Source organism: Xenopus laevis, chromosome 3S (genome assembly GCF_017654675.1).
Source record: "Xenopus laevis strain J_2021 chromosome 3S, Xenopus_laevis_v10.1, whole genome shotgun sequence".
Taxonomy (NCBI): domain Eukaryota; kingdom Metazoa; phylum Chordata; class Amphibia; order Anura; family Pipidae; genus Xenopus; species Xenopus laevis.
In genome coordinates, this window is record NC_054376.1 from 9887316 (window position 1) to 9909920 (window position 22605).

At 46.3% G+C, this 22605-nt stretch overlaps 1 protein-coding gene across 3 annotated transcripts in view; it reads left to right on the forward strand.

The window, feature by feature from the left end:
• Positions 1-21600, forward strand: part of LOC108712266 (28S ribosomal protein S35, mitochondrial) — a 30592-nt gene extending 8992 nt beyond the window's left edge. For 2 of the 3 annotated variants that reach the window (XM_041587985.1, XM_041587984.1), the window contains exons 5-7: positions 12464-12575; positions 17359-17538; positions 21039-21600. In XM_041587985.1, the coding sequence (XP_041443919.1) occupies positions 12464-12575; positions 17359-17538; positions 21039-21248 (502 nt within the window). In that variant the 3' untranslated portion in view covers positions 21249-21600. The remainder of the gene's footprint in view (positions 1-12463; positions 12576-17358; positions 17539-21038) is intronic. The other variant, XM_041587986.1, reaches the window with a different exon arrangement.
• Positions 21601-22605: the final 1005 nt, after the last annotated feature.

Sequence of the window (22605 nt, forward strand, 5' to 3'; positions counted from 1 at the left end):
CCAATAAACCTCTGGACTGCCTTAACGCTCGTGGGAAGGGGCCAATCCAAAATTGCAGAAACTTTGGCGGGATCCATCTTAAAACCTTGAGGAGAAATGATGTAGCCAAGAAAAGGAATAGAAGAAACTTCAAAGGTGCATTTTTCCAGCTTGGCGAAGAGATTGTTTTTCCTCAATCTGGAAAGAACTTCACGTACTTGACAACGATGATCGAAAAGGTTTTTGGAAAAAATAAGAATGTCGTCTAGGTACACGACCACACACTGTCCCAAAAGATCACGAAAAATATCATTAACTAATTCTTGGAAGACCGCAGGAGCATTGCAAAGGCCGAAAGGCATGACGAGATACTCGTAATGGCCATCACGAGTATTAAAAGCGGTCTTCCATTCATCTCCCTCGCGAATTCGAATGAGATTGTAGGCCCCACGTAGATCCAACTTGGTAAAGAAACTAGCCCCCTTGAGCTGATCAAAAAGTTCAGAGATGAGAGAAAGGGGATATCTGTTCTTTACGGTGATTTTATTTAACCCCCTGTAGTCAATGCAGGGCCGCAAACTTCCGTCTTTTTTTTCAACAAAGAAGAATCCTGCTCCAGCAGGGGAGGTGGAAGGACGAATGAACCCTCTTTGCAGATTCTCCTGGATATAGGACTTTTCATAGCAGAAGTTTCGGTGGGAGAAAGCAGATAAGTGCGGCCTCGAGGAGGCATTGAGCCGGGTAAAAGTTCGATAGGACAATCATAGGGGCGATGAGGTGGGAGAGTCTCAGCGGACTTTTTATCAAAGACATCGGAAAAGGCTTGGTATAAAGGAGGAAGAGAAGAATTCTAAGACACTGAAGAAACTTTGATGACAGGGGCAGCAGGCAAACAGTTGTGTACACAAAATGGACTCCAACGGGATATTTGTGAGATGGACCAATCAATAACTGGATTATGAATACACAGCCAAGGCAATCCCAGGACCACAGGAGTTGAAGGGCAATCAATAAGAAGAAAAGACAGTCTCTCCAAATGCATAGTGCCCACCTTGAAGGAAAGTTCCTGAGTAGACTGCGAGATGATGGCAGAAGAAAGGGGACGATCATCAATCGCCAGGACACGAAGAGGGGTTGCCAGAGGTTGCAGCGGAATGACATGGTTGTCAGCAAAGGAACGATCCATGAAGTTGCCTGCAGCACAAGAATCGAGGAAGGCCTGAGAAGAAATCTTCTTGGAGCCGAACTGGATTTGAACAGGAAGAAGAAAACGTTGAGCAGATGGATGGGGAGAAGAACTAATTCCACCCAGGTAAGTCTCCCCAAGCTTACCTAGGTTTTGGAGTTTCCCGGCTTCACTGGGCATTCTTGGGCGAAGTGAGCTTTTCCCCCACAGTAGAGGCATAACCCAGCAGCCCTTCTCTGTAGCTTCTCCTGTTCGGAAAGGCGTGCCCGACCGATCTGCATTGGTTCTTCAGATGGCAAAGAAGAAGTAGCAGGTGTCACAGGAGGAGGAGGAAGAAGATTAGAAGCCGTACTGGGGAGTAGGGGTCTTTGGAAGCGTGGAGCCAGGGTGGGTTGAAACCTGAAAAACTTCCTAGCACGATCCCTGTCAAGTTCGACTTGGAACTCCCTCTGTCGGGTGTCAACCTTTACAGCCAATGCAACAAGGTCCTCCCATCGAGGAGGAATCTCACGGGATACGAGATCGTTCTTGATGCGCATCGCCAGACCTTTGTAAAAGGCAGCATGGTATCCATCGTTATTCCACGAAGTTTCTGCCACGAGAGTACGGAACTCAATGGCATATTCAGGAACTGAACGAGTCCCTTGCTGCAGCTGGAATAAATGGGCAGAGGCAGAAGTAGCCCGACCAGGAGCATCGAATACTGTGCAAAGGTCCCGGATGAAGGCCCTGGCATCATCGATTACCGGATCCTCCTTCTCCCAAAGAGGAGAAGCCCACTCCAGAGCTTTCCCTTGCAGGCGGGTGATAATATAGCCCACCTTTGCTCGCTCCGAGATTAGGGATGTAGCGAACGTCGGAAAAAAAGTTCGCGAACATATTCGCGAACTTGCGCAAAAATGCGAGCGGTTCGCGAACGGTTCGCGAACCCCATAGACTTCAATGGGAAGGCGAACTTTAACATCTAGAAAAGACATTTCTGGCCAGAAAAATGATTTTAAAGTTGTTTAAAGGGTGCAACGACCTGGACAGTGGCATGCCAGAGGGGGATCAAGGGCAAAAATGTATCTGAAAAATCTGCCTGTGTGTGCTTGGAAGAGATAGTGTAGGGGGAGAGCTGTTAGTGATTTCAGGGACAGATGATAGTAAGCTTGCTGGCTAGTAATCTGCTTGATACTGCTCTGTATTGGAGGGACAGAAGTCTGCAGGGATTTGAGGGACATTTTAGCTTAGGTAGCTTTGCTGGCTAGTAATCTACTGTTCTCTTTAAACAACTGCCATACGTTGACCTTGTAGGCATTGTTTGCCCAGTTTTTTTGGACGCAGCCACTGAAGCACAGTTGCCAGAAAAAATATGCCATATAAATGCTGAAAATAGTAATTTTTCGCCATACGTTGACCTTGTAGACATTGTTTGCCCAGTTTTTTGGACGCAGCCACTGAAGCACAGTTGCCAGAAAAATTATGCCATATAAATGCTGAAAATATAAATTTTTTTGGTTGCAGCCACTGAAGCACAGAGGCCAGAAAAATTATGCCATATAAATGCAGAAAATATGCATTTTTTTGGTCGCAGCCACTGAAGCACAGTTGCCAGAAAAATTATGCCATATAAATGCTGAAAATATAAATTTTTTTGGTTGCAGCCACTGAAGCACAGAGGCCAGAAAAATTATGCCATATAAATGCAGAAAATATGCATTTTTTTGGTCGCAGCCACTGAAGCACAGTTGCCAGAAAAATTATGCCATATAAATGCAGAAAATATGCATTTTTTTGGACGCAGCCACTGAAGCACAGTTGCCAGAAAAAATATGCCATATAAATGCTGAAAATAGTCATTTTTTGCCATACGTTGACCTTGTAGACATTGTTTGCCCAGTTTTTTTGGTTGCAGCCACTGAAGCACAGAGGCCAGAAAAAATTAAACCAGTAGGGTTTGCACCCTAGTTTGTAACGGTGGCGGAGGGAGGAGGAGGACGCTAAAGGACAGCTGTGTGTGGAGTCATGAGGCTTGAAGAGAAGGACAGCTGCATAGAAGTCAGAACAAGTCTTCCGGCGTGCAGTAACCCTCCGAGATCCACCCCTCATTCATTTTAATAAAGGTCAGGTAATCGACACTTTTGTGACCTAGGCGAGTTCTCTTCTCAGTTACAATCCCTCCTGCTGCACTGAAGGTCCTTTCTGAGAGCACACTTGAGGCTGGGCAAGACAAGAGGTTCATGGCAAATTGTGACAGCTCTGGCCACAGATCAAGCCTGCGCACCCAGTAGTCCAGGGGTTCATCACTCCTCAGAGTGTCGATATCTGCAGTTAATGCCAGGTAGTCCGCTACCTGCCGGTCGAGGCGTTCTTTGAGGGTGGATCCAGAAGGGTTGTGGCGCTGCCTTGGACAGAAAAACATTTGCATGTCTGACGTTACAGACTGGCCAAAGGGCTTTGTCCTTGCAGGTGTGCTCGTGGCAGGATTACTGGCACCTCTGCCCCTGGAATGTTGATGAGTTCCTGAAGTGACATCACCCTTAAAAGCATTGTACAACATGTTTTGCAGGCTGGTTTGTAAATGCCGCATCTTTTCGGACTTGTGGTATGTTGGTAACATTTCTGACACTTTATGCTTGTACCGAGGGTCTAGTAGCGTTGCGACCCAGTACAGGTCCTTCTCCTTAAGCCTCTTGATACGGGGGTCCTTCAACAGGCATGACAGCATGAAAGACCCCATTCTCACAAGGTTGGATGCAGAGCTATCCATCTCCGCTTCCTCATTATCAAGGACTGCATCATCCACGGTCTCCTCCCCCCAGCCACGTACAAGACCAGGGGTCCCCAAAAGGTCACCACTAGCCCCCTGGGAAGCCTGCTCCTGTTGGTCCTCCTCCTCCTCCTCCACAAAGCCACCTTCCTCCTCTGACTCCACTTCTGGCACCTCTCCCTGCGTTGCAGCAGGTGCCTGGGTTCGTTCTGGTGATTCCGACCAGAAATCGTGCGCTTCCAGCTCCTCGTCACGCTGGTCTACAGCCTCATCTGTCACTCGTCGCACGGCACGCTCCAGGAAGAAAGCGAAGGGTATTAGGTCGCTGATGGTGCCTTCGGTGCGACTGACCATATTTGTCACCTCTTCAAAAGGTCGCATGAGCCTGCAGGCATCGCGCATAAGCACCCAGTAACGGGGGAAAAAAATCCCCAGCTGTGCAGATCCAGTCCTACCACCCAGTTCAAAAAGGTACTCGTTGACGGCCCTTTGTTGTTGCAGCAGACGTTCCAACATAAGGAGCGTTGAATTCCAGCGAGTCTGGCTGTCAGAAATCAAACGCCTGACTGGCATGTTGTAGCGCTGCTGAATGTCAGCAAGGCGTGCCATGGCTGTGTAGGAACGTCTGAAATGGGCCGACACCTTTCTGGACTGGGTGAGAACGTCCTGGAATCCTGGGTACTTGGAGACAAAACGTTGGACTATTAAATTTAACACATGTGCCATGCAGGGCACATGTGTTAAATTGCCTAGTCTCAACGCTGCCAACAGATTGCTTCCATTGTCACACACCACTTTTCCGATCTGCAGTTGGTGTGGGGTCAGCCACCGATCGGCCTGTGACTGCAGAGATGACAGGAGTACAGATCCGGTATGGTTTTTGCTTTCCAGGCACGTCATCCCCAAGACAGCGTGACAACGGCGTACCTGGCACGTCGAATAGCCTAGGGGGAGCTGGGGGTGCACAGGTGTGGAGGAGGAGAAGGAGGACCCAGCAGCAGAGTAAGAAGAAGAAGAAGACGAGGTAGAGAGCGATGGAGGAGTAGAGGTGGTGGCAGAACCGCGTGCAATCCGTGGTGGTGACACCAACTCCACTGTTGTTGTTGAGCTACCCATTCCCTGCTTCCCAGCCATTACCAAGTTCACCCAGTGGGCAGTGTAGGTGACATACCTGCCCTGACCATGCTTGGAGGACCATGCGTCAGTAGTCATATGGACCTTTGGCCCAACACTAAGTGACAGAGATGCGGTAACTTGGCTCTGCACATGTTGGTACAGGTGTGGTATTCCCTTTTTAGAAAAAAAATTGCGGCTGGGTACCTTCCACTGCGGTGTCCCAATTGCTACAAATTTGCGGAAGGCCTCAGAGTCCACCAGCTGGTATGGTAAAAGCTGGCGGGCTAAGAGTGCAGACAAGCCAGCTGTCAGACGCCGGGCAAGGGGGTGACAGTCAGACATTGGCTTCTTACGCTCAAACATGGCCTTCACAGAAACTTGGCTGGTGGCAGATGACTGGGAATGGGAACAGGTGGTCAAGGTGGAAGGCGGAGTGGAGGGTGGTTCAGACGGGTCAAGGAGAGCAGAGGTAGAGCAGTAAGATGCTGGACCAGAAGGAGTGTGGCTTTTAGTTTGCCTGTTGCCTTTGAGGTGTTGCTCCCAAAGTGCTTTGTGCTTGCCGCTCATGTGCCTTCGCATAGAAGTTGTACCTATGTGGCTGTTGGGCTTACCAAGGCTCAGTTTCTGACTGCACTCATTGCAAATTACAATGCTTTTGTCAGAGGCACACACATTAAAAAATCCCACACTGCTGACTTTTTGGAAGTGTGCGATCTGGCGGTAACAGTAGAAGTTGGCGGAGTTGGCGGTATTGGCGGCAATGGCGGGTGCGTTGGCCGGCTGAACACAGGTGCCGATACATGTTGTTGCCCTACTGATCCCTGCGGGCTGTCCTCCCTGCTTCTTCTAAGTCTTATTCTCCTACTGCCTCTCTGACTCTCCGTCTCTCCATCTGAACTACCCTCCTCTTGCTCTCTTCTACTAGGCACCCACAAAACATCAATCTCCTCATCATCATTCTCCTCAGATGCATCAATTTCTTCTGACACATCACAGAAGGAAGCAGCAGCGGGGACCTCCTCCTCATCACTCATTATGTCCATCTCTATCGTGTTCTCTGCCAGAATTAAATCTGGTGTAAGGTCCTCATCTCCTTCATCTTCTTCTGGCAATAATGGTTGCGCATTACTCAGTTCAAGAAACTCATGGGAAAATAACTCCTCTGACCCCAGTGAAGAAGGGGCACCGGTGGTGGAGGAAGTGTTACGTGGGGTGGCCATAGCAGTGGAGGATGAGGAGGATGTTGTGGTAAAGTTAGAAACGGTAGAGGATGGGGTGTGCTGTGTAAGCCAGTCAACTACCTCTTCAGCATTTTGGGAGTTCAGGGTCATTGGCTTTTTAAAACTGGGCAATTTGCTAGGGCCACAGGATTGCATAGCAGCACGGCCCCTAGCAAGGCCTCTGCGTGGCGGCCTGCCTTTGCCTGGCATTATTTTTAAAAAAACAACAACAACAACAAAAACTCAGTTGGTTTTTCTGGAAACGATAATACACACAGCTAGATGGCGGGTTGAAGAAAACAGTGTGCAAATAATGCCTACAAGGTCAACGTATACACTACTACAGCGGTGGATACGGATTACGTAAAATATATGAATGCTGCTTGAAAAAAAGTAACTCAAGTGGTTTTTCTAGAGACGATAATATTATGGATATTTAGACAGAATGTGAACAAGGTCACACAGCTAGATGGCGGGTTGAAGAAAACAGTGTGCAAATAATGCCTACAAGGTCAACGTATACACTACTACAGCGGTGGATACGGATTACGTAAAATATATTATGGCTGCTTGAAAAAAAGTAACTCCGGTGTTTTTTCTGGAGACGGTAATATTATGGATATTTAGACAGAATGTGAACAAGGTCACACAGCTAGATGGCGGGTTGAAGAAAACAGTGTGCAAATAATGCCTACAAGGTCAACGTATACACTACTACAGCGGTGGATACGGATTACGTAAATATATTATGGCTGCTTGAAAAAAGTCACTCCGGTGTTTTTTCTGGAGACGGTAATATTATGGATATTTAGACAGAATGTGAACAAGGTCACACAGCTAGATGGCGGGTTGAAGAAAACAGTGTGCAAATAATGCCTACAAGGTCAACGTATACACTACTACAGCGGTGGATACGGATTACGTAAAATATATTATGGCTGCTTGAAAAAAGTCACTCCGGTGTTTTTCTGGAGACGGTAATATTATGGATATTTAGACAGAATGTGAACAAGGTCACACAGCTAGATGGCGGGTTGAAGAAAACAGTGTGCAAATAATGCCTACAAGGTCAACGTATACACTACTACAGCGGTGGATACGGATTACGTAAAATATATTATGGCTGCTTGAAAAAAGTCACTCCGGTGTTTTTTCTGGAGACGGTAATATTATGGATATTTAGACAGAATGTGAACAAGGTCACACAGCTAGATGGCGGGTTGAAGAAAACAGTGTGCAAATAATGCCTACAGGGCAAATAATGCCTAAAAGGTCAACTTATACACTACTACAGCGGTAGTAAAATAAAAAAAAGTAAAATAAAAAAAAAATGAATATTAAAAAAAAAAATTAAAGTTGGTGCTGCTGAACTACTAGGAGCAGCAGATTAGCACACCAGTCCCACTCCCCAACACTGCTAGACTAATAGCACTGGGCTCTTATAGTAGTAGTAGTAGTAGTAGTAAAACAACAAAAAAATAAATAAAAGCAGTCCTTACAAGGACTACTGTTATTGCAGCAGTCAGCAGATGAGATCAGAAGCAGGACAGCTGCCCACTGCAGCTACATACAGAGCACTGCAGTAGAAGGTAGATTACTAGCCAGCAAAGCTACCTAAGCTTAAATGTCCCTCAAACCCCTGCAGACTTCTGTCCCTCCAATAACAGAGCAGTATCAAAACGATTACTAGCCAGCAAACTTTCAACTGTCCCTGAAATCACTAACAGGCAGCAGCTCTCTCCCTACACTATCTCTTCAGCACACACAGGCAGAGTGAAAAAACGCTGCAGGGCTTCGGTTTTTATAGGGAAGGGGAGTGGTCCAGGGGAGAGCTTCCTGATTGGCTGCCATGTACCTGCTGGTCTGGGGTGAGAGGGCAAAAAAAAGCGCCAACAATGGCGAACCCAAAATGGCGAACGTCGCGCGACGTTCGCGAACTTCCGGCGAGCGCGAACACCCGATGTTCGCGCGAACAAGTTCGCCGGCGAACAGTTCGCGACATCTCTATCCGAGATGAACTGACCTGGAAGCAGGGTGAACTGGATTTCACACTGGTTGATGAAACCACGGCATGATTCCGGATCACCGCTGTAGAAAGGAGGTGCAGGGATGCGAGGCTCGGAAACCTGGAGCGGGGCCCGAAGGCTCCGATGTAGTGCGGACCAAGGAGGAGGCAATAACACCAAGTTCACGGTACAAAAGGATTTATCAAGAGGATGGTCGAAAACAGGCAAATGGTCAAATACAGGCAGCAAGGATCAGAGTCGTTAAACAGGCAAGAAGTCAGTACACAGATAATCAGAAAGCAGTAAATCACACCCAGGAACTATGCAAGATAGACCTATAATTGGGCAAGGAGGTAAAGGGCAGTCAGGAATAAATAGTCCAAAGTTGGCGCCAAAACTTGACGCGATGACGTCATGACGCCGGCGTCCTCACGTTAGCGTCCTGACGCCGACGCACATTCTGACGCCAGCGTCCATTCCGTCGCCGGCGACCAATCCGGGAGCGACTCGTTTCTGACGCCGTCACATTGCGACCAGGAAGAACCGCATGGTGGAGCAGGAGGTCGCCATCTTGGACATCGCGTGGGGTAAGTTCACCATCTTCCATTACACTATGGAACCAAATTACTTCATGACATCCATAGACCTTCAGGATGCGTATCTTCACGTACCCATTTGGCCAGCATCCCGCCGTTACTTTGCTATAGGCGACCTCCATTACCAGTTTACTGCCTTGCCCTTTGGACTTTGTACTGCACCACGGGTTTTTACCAAAGTTCTAACACCAGTAATAGCCTACCTCAGAACGTTAGGAATCAAAATCCTACCTTACCTAGACAATCTACTCATTTCAGCCCCTTCAGCAACCCAGGCAACCATAGACACTCACTCCTGTCTCCAGGTTTTATCACAACACGGCTGGCTCATAAACTACAGCAAAAGTGCGCTTCAACCAACCCTGACCATCCGATTTTTGGGTCTGGAGTTCAACTCCCGTTTGCAGAGAGTATTCCTACCTCCAGACAAGGTGGACAGACTAGTTCACGCAACCAACAATTTCAAATCATCTCAGACGAATTCAGCAGAGGACTGCCTCCGTCTTCTGGGCTTCATGGTGTCTGCCCTGGAAGCTATCCCGTTCTCCAGATTTCACCTTCGCCCACTTCAGAACAATTTTCTAGGTCAGTGGAACAAGAACCACAAGGATATGAACCAACTCATCACCATATCCAGCTTAACACTTCAGAGTTTGGAGTGGTGGATGAATCCAGCCAACCTCCAGAAGGGCAGAAGTTGGGCTCCCCCCCAGTGGGAAATCGTAACTACAGATGCCAGTCTCACCGGCTGGGGAGCGATTTATCGCAACCACACCTTACAGGGCACTTGGAGTCCGGGAGAAACCTCCTTACCGATCAACATTCTGGAACTCCGGGCGATCGCCTTAGCCCTGGAGGGTTGGACCCCATTCCTACGGTACCAAGCCGTCCGGGTGCAATCCGACAACGCCACGGCGGTGGCATATGTCAACAAGCAGGGTGGCACACGCAGCAGATTGGCAATGGAGGAGGTGTCCAGGATATTGCACTGGGCAGAGCTCACATTGACCAACCTTTCTGCAGTCTTCATACCAGGAATACTGAATTGGGAGGCAGATTACCTGAACAGAACTACGATCGACCACTCTACCATGGTTGATGCGGTCCCGCGATCCGACCGCCCGTTTGGGCATCGTTAGGATCAAGGTGGGCATATCGGAGGGAGATCTGCTCGTTTGGCGACATCGCCAAACGAGCGGATCTCTCCATGTATGGGCACCTTTACTCACTCAAGGACCAATCAATCACCCCAACTTACCAATGCTGCGTTTAATGGCGTGGCTCTTGAGAGCGACTGGTGGACCCAGCAGGGGTACTCACAGAACGCAATAGACATTTTGCTTAAAGCACGCAAACAGTCCACAACTAAAGCATATCATAAAGTATGGAAGACTTTTTTGACGTGGTGCCGTCATCATGGTTCCCACTGGGACGATACTTCCCCTGCTGTTGTCATTGAGTTCTTCACTGATGGTTTCAGGAAAGGCCTTGCTCTCAGAACTCTTAAATCGCAGGTCTCAGCTCTGGCAGTTTTAGCTCATGAACGTTGGGCTGACAAACCGGAAATTCAACAATTTTTTAAGGGTGTTGCGAGAACGCGTCCACCACTTATTCCTGGGACTTACCACTCGTACTCCGTGCCCTACAAAAACCACCTTTCGAACCACTCGCACCTGTGACCTCAAGTGGTTATCCCTTAAAGTTGCCTTCCTAGTGGCCATCACGTCTGCTAAGCGAGTGTCTGAATTGGCTACCCTTTCCTGTAAAGAGCCCTGGATTTCTTTCCATACCGACAAGGTTGTACTTAGAACACTACCAGGGTTCTTACCAAAGGTCGTGTCTGACTTCCACATTAATCAGGACATTGTCTTACCATCCTTTTGCCCTCGACCAGCCAATGATCGTGAACAACTTCTCCACACACTGGATATAGTACGGGCGCTGAGAATCTACGTTAAACGGTCATCGTCTTACAGACGTGCTGACTCTCTATTTGTCTCTTATGAGGTATCTCACAAGGGACTAGCCATTTCCAAGAGGACGATTGCTCGATGGTTGGTAGAGACTATTGTCAGGGAGCCGGGAGCTCCCTCCAGGGAGGTAGTCAGGATCGAGGAGGAAGCCCTCTTGAGGGAGCAAGGTCGCGGTGTCCAAAGGGTAAATCAAAAGAGTAGTCGGGATCCAGGCAAGAGTTCAAAGGCAGGCAGAATATTAGCAAAGTCCAAAAGTCCAGGCAAGAGGTCAGCAACAAACAGGAACAAGATAAGTCTTCAGCAAAGCAGACAGGAAACCCAGGAAACTTCACAGGAATGAATCCTATACTTGGGCGCCATTCTGGCGTCTTGGTAAGGCTTTTATATTTGAATTTGGCACCATTCTGACGTCATCGGCGTCCTTGCGTCGACGTCGACGCGCTGACGTCATCGCGCCGGCGCCGCTACCCACGCCATTTTGGGAGCGACGCCGGCAGGGAAGGACGCGCCGCCCGGAGCTCCTGGACCTGCTCCGGGCGGCGATCATGACAACTATAAACTCAGCTAATGATTTCGAACACCAGCCAAGACCTTTGTCAGTCAAAGCTCACTCCACCAGGGCACAGAGTACATCCTGGGCACTACAGAATCTGGCAACTGCCGAACAAATTTGCAAGGTGGCCACTTGGGTTTCACCAAATACCTTCATTAAGTTTTATAAGTTGAATGTTTTTGCATCACAAGCGGCCGTGTTTGGCCGAAAAGTTCTACAAGCTACAGTGGCACACTGACTGTCAATTTCAGCTACACAGTTTACAGTTTTTACCCACCCTAATTGGGGACAGCTTTTGGACGTCCCACTACGTCTGCACTGACAGGAGGGCCGACTAGAGAAAAAGGGATTTTGTACTCACCGAAAAACCTTTTTCTAGTAGGCCCGAACTGTCAGTGCAGTAAGTCCCACCCAGGCTGATTTTAGTATGGGTTCCGGACATCTTTGTCGCTATCTTTCTACCTGTTGTCTTTTGCTCTTTCTTTCTATCTATACTGTCTCCACCAGCTGAGCTTTTCAAACGAACTGAGGAGGGAAGGTGGAGCCAGCCCTTATAACAGGAGGAGGGGCCAAGAGTCAACAGTTTCTGTCCTGCCTCCAGAGGTGAAGGATAACATAACCCCACTACGTCTGCACTGACAGTTCGGGCCTACTAGAAAAGGGTTTTTCGGTGAGTACAAAATCCCTTTTTAGTTCTCCTTTAACATTAAACCTTCATTCAGATAAATAACATATTTCTATTGTCACCGAAAGGAAGTGAAGCCCCGTTTCTGTAGCTGATTTTGACTTCCTGCTGCTCCAGTCATTTTTCGGGTTGACCCGAATAAATGGAACCATGCTCCCATATGGCCCCTCATATATGGTATATGTATTTGGTCAGATAATGTGCGTGTTGGCCACATGTATGACCAACTTAAAGTGTCCAGTGTAAAACTGAGATTCTATCCCTGTATTTTGTGTGCCCACAAGTTCTGTCCAGGGTTGCCTGATTTTGTGGTGAGTGACCAGGTGAGGGAGGAGGAATACGGTGACTCCCTAAAAAAAACAGGTCTGGTAAAACCGTACTGTGTTTTATATTGCAGGATTCTGCAGAGGGTGGAGACCAACACAAACCAACTACAGAGAATCAATGGCCGACTGAGCCTTGCACAAGCAACGATAGAAAGGCTCAAAGGCAACAAGAAAGCTATTAAGGTGATCGCTCCCATTTACTATCACACCTCTTAACTATCTTTTCTTGAATCCTTTTATGTCTTGACTTTAAGGGTAAGGTCACAATGGGAGATTCGAGGAGATTTAGTCGCCCGGTGACTAATCGCCACTTCTTTGGGGGTGACTAATCTCCCCAACCTACTTCCCCCTGTCTTCTGCCTGCTAGAATGAAAAATCACCTGCGGCATGGCACTAGCGGCGCTTCATTCTAGCAGGCAGAAGACAGGGGGAAGCAGTTTGTGACCTTACCCTAACCTGTATTATTGTCATTTGGTCCTTAAGGCAGAGACACATGGTCAAATTTCGGGGAAATTAGTCGCCCGGCGACAAATCTCCTCTTCTTCGGGGCAGGCAGATCTCTCTCACACACTCACACTCCATCTGACCTTACTATATACCACAACATTACACAGCCACTGTACGCTATTGTATAAATAAATAGCCATTGGATACAGTTGTTCTCTATGAGCACATCTGCATTTTATCATGTTCTTTATCATGTTCTTACTACTATAATATCACAATGATACACCCATCATGTCTGATGTTTAGCATTATTTACTTAACATATTACATCTGCTGAGTGTGCACTGTCTTGTCCTGTCCCTGCACTGTGCTGTCCTGTCTTGCAGGAGTTGCATATTTTTGCCCTTGAACTTTTTGTCTGTTGTCCGGTACATCTATGTTGTGTTGTGTAGCACCATGGTCCTAGAGGAACGTAGTTCCGTTCAACTGTGTACTGTACAAACTCTTGACACTCTTGACTAATCTCCCCAAACTGCCTTCCAGCGGGATGGCACTTGGAGCTATTCGTTTTCCAAAGTCGTCTGAAGTTTCCTCATGAGGCGACTTCGGAAAACGTAGCGATCCGAGGGCCATCTCGCCGACGACTTACATTGTAGCCGGCGGGAAGGCAGTTCGGGGAGAAGGCAGTCGACAGGCGACTAATCTCCCCGAATCTGACCGTGTGTCTCTGCCTTAACCTGTATTGTTGTTTGTCATTTGGTCCCACTTGAAGATGGAGTGGCCATTAAAATGAACTTTTTCTATGTTGGAGACAGCATTTATTCTTCTTGTGTTTTTGTCTGTTTTTTTCCTTCTTATCATTAGCTTTATGTTCTGTTCTTCTCCAGTTTGGTAGTTAAATGGGTTGTTCACCTATTAGTATGATGCAGAGGGTAATATTCTGAGACAATTTGCAATTGGTTTTTGAGTTATTTATCTTTTTATTCAGCAGCTCTCCAGTTTGCACAAATTCCCCTAGCAACCATGCATTGATTTGAATAAGAGACTGGAATATGAACAGGAGAGGTCTGAACAGAAAGATGAGTAATAAACAATAACAATACATATGTAGCCTTACAGAGCATTTGTTTTTAGAAGGGGTCAGTGACCCCCATTTAAAAGCTGGAAAGAGTTAAAAGAAAAGGGCAAATAAAAAGTAGAGTAAGCACCGGCTGCTGGATGAGCAGCATCTTTAGGTCTTCAAAATTGTTACAAAGTATCTTATTTGCACCTGTTAGCTGTTCTGGGCTCTCTGCTAAAAGCCAATTAAGTGAGAAACTTTGTTTCTTTTTCTGGCTGTTCAGTGCAGAGAAAAGAGGGACTTTTCAGTACAAATGAGGGACTGCGGGTTGAGCTGTCAAAAGAGGGACTGTCCCTCCGAAAAAGGGACAGTTGGGAGGTATGCCTTTCCTCTGTCCCTTTGCATTTTTGGGGGTAACGGTTTGATAAACTCCATTTCACTCTCGGATAAGCCGGGGCTATTGGATGTACTGGCTTGGTAGGATTTCTGCAGAACAGGCTTTGATACAGAACCACGGACATTAGGTCCCATTGTTTCAAATCGTTGTTTATTTTGGTAGATCTCTTTCCATGGACCGACACCTTTATACAGCTCATTTTGCCTTTGCCTTTAATTTTTGGTTCTTTTGTGTCTGTACCTTTAAGAGACAGTACCTTCTCTTCAGTCAACCCCTCTTCACACAGTCTATGAGCTTTGCTGAGTTTGCATAAACTGAGCTCCTGTACTGGCTCTTGTGCTTTACATACAACACCAGTGCAAGGTCTGGCAGCTGTATCTGGGATCTCAGTCTCTTGGCAAGTCGGCTGTAACACATACACTGAAGGGTTAATTGCTGCACCTGACTCCTCCCCCACCTGGCCAACTGATTCCAGCTCACACAGTGGAGCATCTGCTTGTTTCTCAGCACAGCCCTGGATTCCCTGCTGCTCACAGGCCCCAGTCACACACTTGTGTGTGGGGGGGGGGGGTTTTGGCAAAGGTTTAATTTCTTCTGCACAGTTTCCTTATTCTTTACATTAATATCAGTTTGTGATACAGACACAGGTTGTTTCCCAGACACATCCACACTCACTATTGGCAGTTCATTTACAATTAAAGGTACAGATTGTGTTTCCATACCTTTGTGCTTTATTCCTTCATCAGTAGCCATTCCTGGTTTTCCTTGCATTTGTTTACTTTGCTTTCCATCCACTTTAACCAGAAGCTGTCTTTGCTGCTCCAGGGGGATTGATCCTTCCCTGTGGGGCACCTCTGCGGCCTTCCACCTCCTGAGCATGAGCTGCTGCTGCGCTTCTTTGCTTCTGCCTCCTGCTCTCAGCCACAAACTTCTCCACCTCCATCTCACTCTCACTGCTGGTTTTCCCCTGAGGTGTTGTTGGGGTCCCAGCAGATGAGGATCTTAGCCTTGGCCTTGAAACTCCAGCCACATGGCTAGGCCCCAAAGCCTGGGCCTCAGTTTTCCTGGTAGCCCGACCAGCGCTAGCAGGGCCTGGGCTTGTTCCAGACATTTACAGAGCTCACTGATACACCAACCACTTCCACTGGGGATCAGATAGGATCTGTGCAGCCACTGGGAAAGAATGCTCTGTTATACAGATAGCTAGAATCTCAGCTGCCATAAAGCAGGACAGGACTGCTGCTTACAATGGGGATCAGATAGGATCTGTGCAGCCACTGGGACAGAATGCTCTGTTATACAGATAGCTAGAATCTCAGCTGCCATAAAGCAGGACAGGACTGCTGCTTACAATGGGGATCAGATAGGATCTGTGCAGCCACTGGGACAGAATGCTCTGTTATACAGATAGCTAGAATCTCAGCTGCCATAAAGCAGGGCTGGACTGCTGCTTACAATGGGGATCAGATAGGATCTGTGCAGCCACTGGGACAGAATGCTCTGTTATACAGATAGCTAGAATCTCAGTTGCCACGAAGCAGGACAGGACTGCTGCTTACAATGGGGGAAAGCCACATTGGCTAGGTGGATCTGTTCCACCATAATCGGGGCAAATGCAATCAAGGGTCGATCTCTGCTCTTCAGGGTTCAGACTCACTTGACACGGTCACTGGGCACCTCCTGGGTGGTGAGACATCAGCAGACCAAGGCAGCCATTTGGAAATTGCTGAATACCTTTTACAGGTTTTACAGGGTGCACCCACCTGCTTCAGTCAAGGCCACTTTTGGGAGGAAGGTACTTCAGACTGCCATGATTTAGGCTCTTAAACGAGGCAATGCAATGTGTTGTAGCCTGCTCGCACAACCCTGGCCTTCAGTATTTCAGCGCCTGGTGCACGGTGTTGGAGGGATCGGCACCCTCCAAGAAAACACTGGCACTTTGTCAAGGGGTCTGACCCCGAAACGTTGCACGTTTGCAGAATAAATACGCAAGGGTATAACCCTGCCGTTACCTGCCTTTGAGGGACAGTGTTTTCTTGGAGAGTCTTAAACGAGGCACCCACTCTCAGGGGAAGCTTTAGGACTTCCTCATGGTGCCTGTGTCCCCCAATTTAGAGGTTTTTTTTTTTTTTTTTTACTTACAATTAAATCTTTTTCTCTTTCCTACTTGGACACAGGCCTTCCCTCCCTGCTTAGAGCAGTCAAGTTAGACATGCTGTCCAATTTAGTTGCAGTTATTCATTTGAGCCTGGTGTTCCTCAGGTTGAGCCTGATGTTCCTATTCCAGGGTTATATGGGTTGTTGGTGTGAAACTCCTCCTCCTGTTCTGGGTTTACTGGGCTGCTCTCCTGCGGACAAGAAATCTCAATATAACTGGAGATTGAGTGAAGCAGGCAGGGGATATAGCCCTAAACAGGAAGGTGAATGTAATAAACCAAGCGATGCAATGGGGTTGCCCTGTAGAATGGGTTGAATTAGGGATCATGGGTAGATGATTCCTGGAACTGGGAATGTGGTTAGAAGATTAATAAGAGATGGGGGTTCAGAGGGACTTTTGTGCAATGTCCCCTCTAATTCCTTCTTGACGGTGTGTGTGTAAAACAATTATTTTGTGTGCATATTTTAAACTTGTGTGTGCATTTTTAAAAACTGTGTGCGCAGGTCAGAATAAATGCAAAGTTTTGTGTTTTCAAACAATATTCTTTGTGAGCACCACCCTATGTTGTATCAGAATCTGTGTGCCGCACAGCTTAGAGGGAACATTGCTTTGGGTTAGTGTAATATACTGGGAAAGATCCTAGAATTGGTTCATTGTGGGTAGGGATCTGGTACCACATTCTCTATTAACAGCTATAAGAAGTATGTGTTCCTTGACCAGTTGCTGGGGTCGGGACTCGTACTAACCCGCATTAGAAGGAGAGGATGAAGACAAGTTTTTTGATGCGCCCCTATCCATCACAAAGAGGGAGCAGCAGGGAGGCAGTTGGTCACTGGATGTTCTAACAGGCGAATTCCTTGTGCGGTGATATTCATGTTGTCATTGTTTCCTTCTTTCCCTTTAGACAGCAGAGAATCACTTCTATGTACCAGACCTGGAACAGGTCCCCGAAATAGATGTCCCTTACTCTCTGCCGGACTTGCTGGGGGTGGCTGATGATCTCATGTACAGCGCTGACCTTGGGCCTGGTATCGCTCCTAATGCACCCGGAGTTCCTATCCCTGATTTATATAAATATATACAGGTATGGGATCCTATATACCGGTAATATTAAGCGGCATATTAAATATGACCAGTTTGGTAAATCTTGCCTGATACAGAAATACAGATCACCTGACCAGAAATACTGCAGCTCTAACTGTATCAGGAAGAAGTGGGGGAGCAAAAGACAGAACTCTGTTAATTGGCTCATGTGACCTAACAAGTATGGTTTGTTGGTATGTTTGTGTGACCAGTGAATCGTACGATCCCAGGGGGCGGCCCTTATTTTTTAAAATGGCAATTTTCTATTTATGATTACCCAATGGCACATACTATTAGAAAAGTATATTTTTAGGAAAATGGTTTATTTACATGAATCAGGGTTTTCCATATGAGCTGTTTTATTTAGACCTAAATTGTTTTGGGGGGTATAGTTTTCCTTTAAGTGACCAATGAAGGTACAGAGAACTGAATGGGAGAAAATTCATGCAGGCACTGGAGCTCCAGTCCTCTCTTCTGAAGCTTGAAGCACCATGACAGCAGGGGGGCCCGGAAGTGAAGCATGGCCGGGCCCCCCCTAAAGCACAAAAACCCGCGGGGCCTGGGACAATTGTGCCCCCCTGATCAGCTGAGGATGATGGGAAAAGCAGTTCAGAAGTCGGTGTTAGGATGTTACCCTGTTAAGCTCAGCACCCCTCGGTCGGCAGCCCTTCGCACATGCCACCTGATCTGAAGCAGTTCGCTCTACACCAGCCCTCCTGGCTCTTTCTTTACCTTTCAGCCGCTCATTAATATTTCAGGGCCTTCTCATTGGATGAATTGCCTTTGATTGCTCTGCATATTTCATGAGCTTCTGTGACACTTGTGATTTTTCCATGATCCGGATAATGTAGCGATAAGTTACGGTTCATGGGGGGAATCCCGAGGTAAACACTGCTTGTTGCCTGTGTTTGATAGCGCCTTGGCTTTAACCCCTGGGAAATTGAAGCACTCCCCTCTGGCACACAAAGTGTTAACACATTACAGGGAGACTTGCTAGCAACAATTTATATATGTTTCTAGGCATTCCAAGGTGCTTGGATTATTCATGGCTTTTTTTCAGCCTTCTCTTTAATTAAATCTCTGGGGCTGTTTTATGCAGGGAGCCAGGGCACCGAGTCTCGTGTTGTGTCCTGTACTTGCCCAGCACTTGGCTAATGTTAAGGCTTCCATACACAGAGCAGGGCATGTTATTATGTATTATTGTGACCCTATTTCTCAACTTTATCATAGTTTGATTGCCAATTTGTCCCATTGACTAAAGATGGCTATATACGGGCCGATAAAAGCTGCCGACAGACTGTGTCGGCAGCTTATTGGTCCGTGTTTGGGGTCCTCTGAAAGGCTTCCCCGATCGATATCTGGCCTAAAAATCCAGTTCGATCACGGCCGCATCTGTTCGTTGATGTGGTCCCGCAATACATGGCTATATACATATATAAACTATAGTAGTATTTATCTGTTATCTACTGTGTATCCTGTGCTTGAATGGCTGCCCCCATGGCTACACAGCAGCTTGTTTATATAAACTATAGTAGTACTTATCTGTTATCTACTGTGTATCCTGTGCTTGAATGACTGCCCCCATGGCTACACAGCAGCTTGTTTATATAAACTATAGTAGTACTTATCTGTTATCTACTGTGTATCCTGTGCTTGAATGGCTGCCCCCATGGCTACACAGCAGCTTGTTTATATAAACTATAGTAGTACTTATCTGTTATCTACTGTGTATCTTGTGCTTGAATGGCTGCCCATATGGCTACACATATTTGTTTATATAAACTATAGTAGTACTTATCTGTTATCTACTGTGTATCCTGTGATTGAATGGCTGCCCCCATGGCTAAACAGCAGCTTGTTTATATAAACTATAGTAGTTCTTATCTGTTATCTACTGTGTATCCTGTGCTTGAATGGAAGCCCCCATGGCTACACAGCAGCTTGTTTATCTAAGACTAAAGTAGTCTTTCTGAAGCAAACAGAACTTTTTACTAGTGCAGGGCAGCAATACAATATGTTTTTGGTGTTACTGTTCCTTTAAATAAGGCTTAGGATACTGGTAGATGGGGAGATGGCAACTATATTTCCATTAAAGGTAGGGATGCACCAAATCAACTATTTTGGATTTGGCCCAACCCCCAAATCCTTTGCGAAAGATTCAGGCGAATACCGAATTTGAATCCTAATTTGTATATGGAAATTAGGGGTGGGAAGGGGAATCCATTTTTTACTTCCTTGTTTTGTGGCAAAAAGTCACGCAATTTCCCTCCCAACCCCTAATTTGCATATGCAAATTAGGATTTGGTTCAGCCATGCAAAAGGATTCGGCCGAATCCTGCTGATAAAGGCCGAATTTCACCCTAAGTTTCCTCGCGAGACAACTTCTGGCAACTTTGGAAAACAAAGCACCACTTATGTCTTCTCACTGCTCATGGGAAGGTTTGTCGCCCACACTAACACATTTACATGTGGATGCGGCAAATCTCACTGTGTGCCATTAGCCTTATAACGGGAACAGAGCTGCCATGTTTATTCTTCTGAAAGATGAATATCTTCCATAAAACCATGCCCCCTGTGGCCACTTATTGAAATGAAAAGTGTATAGTGGACCAGATTCCATGCAGATTATATTATTATGGGCCAAATGATAGAAAGTGAGAGCAATTAGCAGCCCTTGTTCCTTCTTGCTGACTCCTCACCATCCACACCCAGTCGTTCAGGTATGGGACCTGTTATCCAGAATGCTCGGGACCTGGGGTTTTCCGGATAATGGATCTTTCTGTAATTTGGATCTTCATGCCTTAAGTCTACTAGAAATTCATTTAAACATGAAATAAACCCAATAGGCTGGTTTTGTTTCCAATAAGGATTAATTTATCTTAGTTGGGATCAGGTACAAGTTACTGTTTTATTATTACACAGAAAAAGGAAATCATTTTTAAAAATGTGGATTATTTGGATAAAAAAGGAGTCAATGGGAGACAGCCATTACGTAATTTGGAGCTTTTATGGATATTGGGTTTCCGGATAAGGGATCCTATACCTGTATATAGGCCCCTACCACCAAGGTTTTTTTTTAAAAAAATTCTTTGGGGCTCCAATTTTTTTTTAACTTGTAAGGGGGGCCCTGGTGGCAATGTTTTTTTAAAAACATTGGGCCCCAATTTTTTTTACCTGTTTTTTTAACTAATGCTTTTAAAAAACTTTTATAGGGGGTCTCTGGCGCCAATATTTTTTTTTAACTTAGCCCTGGTCCCCAATAGCTTTTCATAACTTGTGTGTGGGAGGGGTTACCTTTTTTTAGCGCTGATGTGTGTGGTCTTTAAACTGTGATGTGGGTGGGACCTGGGGCGGGTGGGTGAAAATGTTGCTGTACGGGGCCCCGTGATTTCTAACGACGGCCCTGCCCATAGGTAATCCAGCTTTTCATCATGACCAGTGTGGGACATAACTGGAATGGGGATGCTGGTATCACTCACCTCATTTGTGATTGTTTTACAGAAAACGGAAGCCTGGGAAAGTGAGAAAGAGGAAAGTGACATGGAGGAATTCACGTGGGAAGGGAGCAGATCGGAGAAGAGCGCCCTAGAAACTCTTCTTAGGGGGAGATTCAGTTCCACTCCACAAGAGCAAATCCTGCAGAACCCCACCGTGCAGCAGTACCGCAGCGCTGAACTTGCACAACCAAGGCGAGCGGGAGGAGAGTATTGAGCGCTACAAGGAGAGTGTAAAGAGCATGCTGGGAATTATATGATAGCCATAGATCCAGATACCCAGGGGGGTCTCCAGGACATGTGATTTTGTACAGCTTTGCAGACTGACTTGCTGTTAACCCAACCATTGGGGGGTCTCAAGCTGCTTCATGTTGTGGATGCAGGCTCCACCTAGAGATTTTTCTTACTTTTTTTTTTGCCTCCTTTTTATGAGATTAGAACACCACTGAACTAAACATTGTTTCAATCAGTAAAGGGATTTTGGAGTTAAAGGGGAAGTAAAGTCTAAAATAGAATAAGGCTAGAAATGCTGTATTTTGTATACTAAACATAAACATGAACTTACTGCACCACAAGCCTAATCAAACAAATGATTTATGCTTTCAAAATTGGCCACGGGGTCACCATCGTGTAACTTTGTTAAACATCTCTGCAAGACCAAGACTGTGCACATGCTCAGAGTGGTCTGGGCTGCTTAGGGATTGTCATAAATTATCAAAACCGCACAAGTCAAATAATATCTGCCAGAAGCCGATACAGCAAGACTGATTAATAATCAGAATATACAGACTGCACTGGGTCCTGTGTTGTCATGTAATCTAATGTGGATTTTATAGTTTTTGTATTGTTTAATATAAACTTTCTTCAACTCTGCAGAACCAGTGGCTGCAGCAAAATAATCCTCCAAATAGAATCCCAGTTTATCTGTTTCAATCTGGCTCCATGATCTTTGTCCCTGCAGCTGGAGTTGGAAACAGTAAAGGGGATGTAAAGGCAAAAATAAAATCTCTACACAGCTGCCGACTGCTCGACAGGGAAACAAACGAAGCTGCTTGAGTTCTGCATAGCTGGGAAGTAAGGCGAGGGCTCCCCCTGCTGTTCATAAGTATGATTGTTTCCCTGCAGAGCAGTTAGGGACTGTCTAACAATTCCTATCCACAGCAGTAAAGGAAGGGAGAATTTCATTGCATACAGTCGGGTTTCTTATAAAAACTGTACACATTTTTTAATTAAAGTATATTGGCGATAGGTTTCTTTTTCATTAAAGAAAGTAAAAATGGGATTTTATTTTTTTGCCTTTACATGCCCTTTAATCATAAATGTAATTCTCAGCAGCCTTCCAGTATACGTGTATTCTCTGGTTTTAAAGTTGTGCGTAATTGCTATTGACAGCAGTGCATGTCTGGTTGTTTATATTTATTTTTTGCTCTGCTAGTTCTGACTCCTGAAACAATGCAGGTAAAGCCAGCTGATTAAGAGACCTGAGAAACGAGCAGTGATCGCAACAAAAGATTAGCTGTAATGAAACAGGGGCTCCCACTGCTGGCCAAAGCTAGTGTTGCAGGCAGCACTTA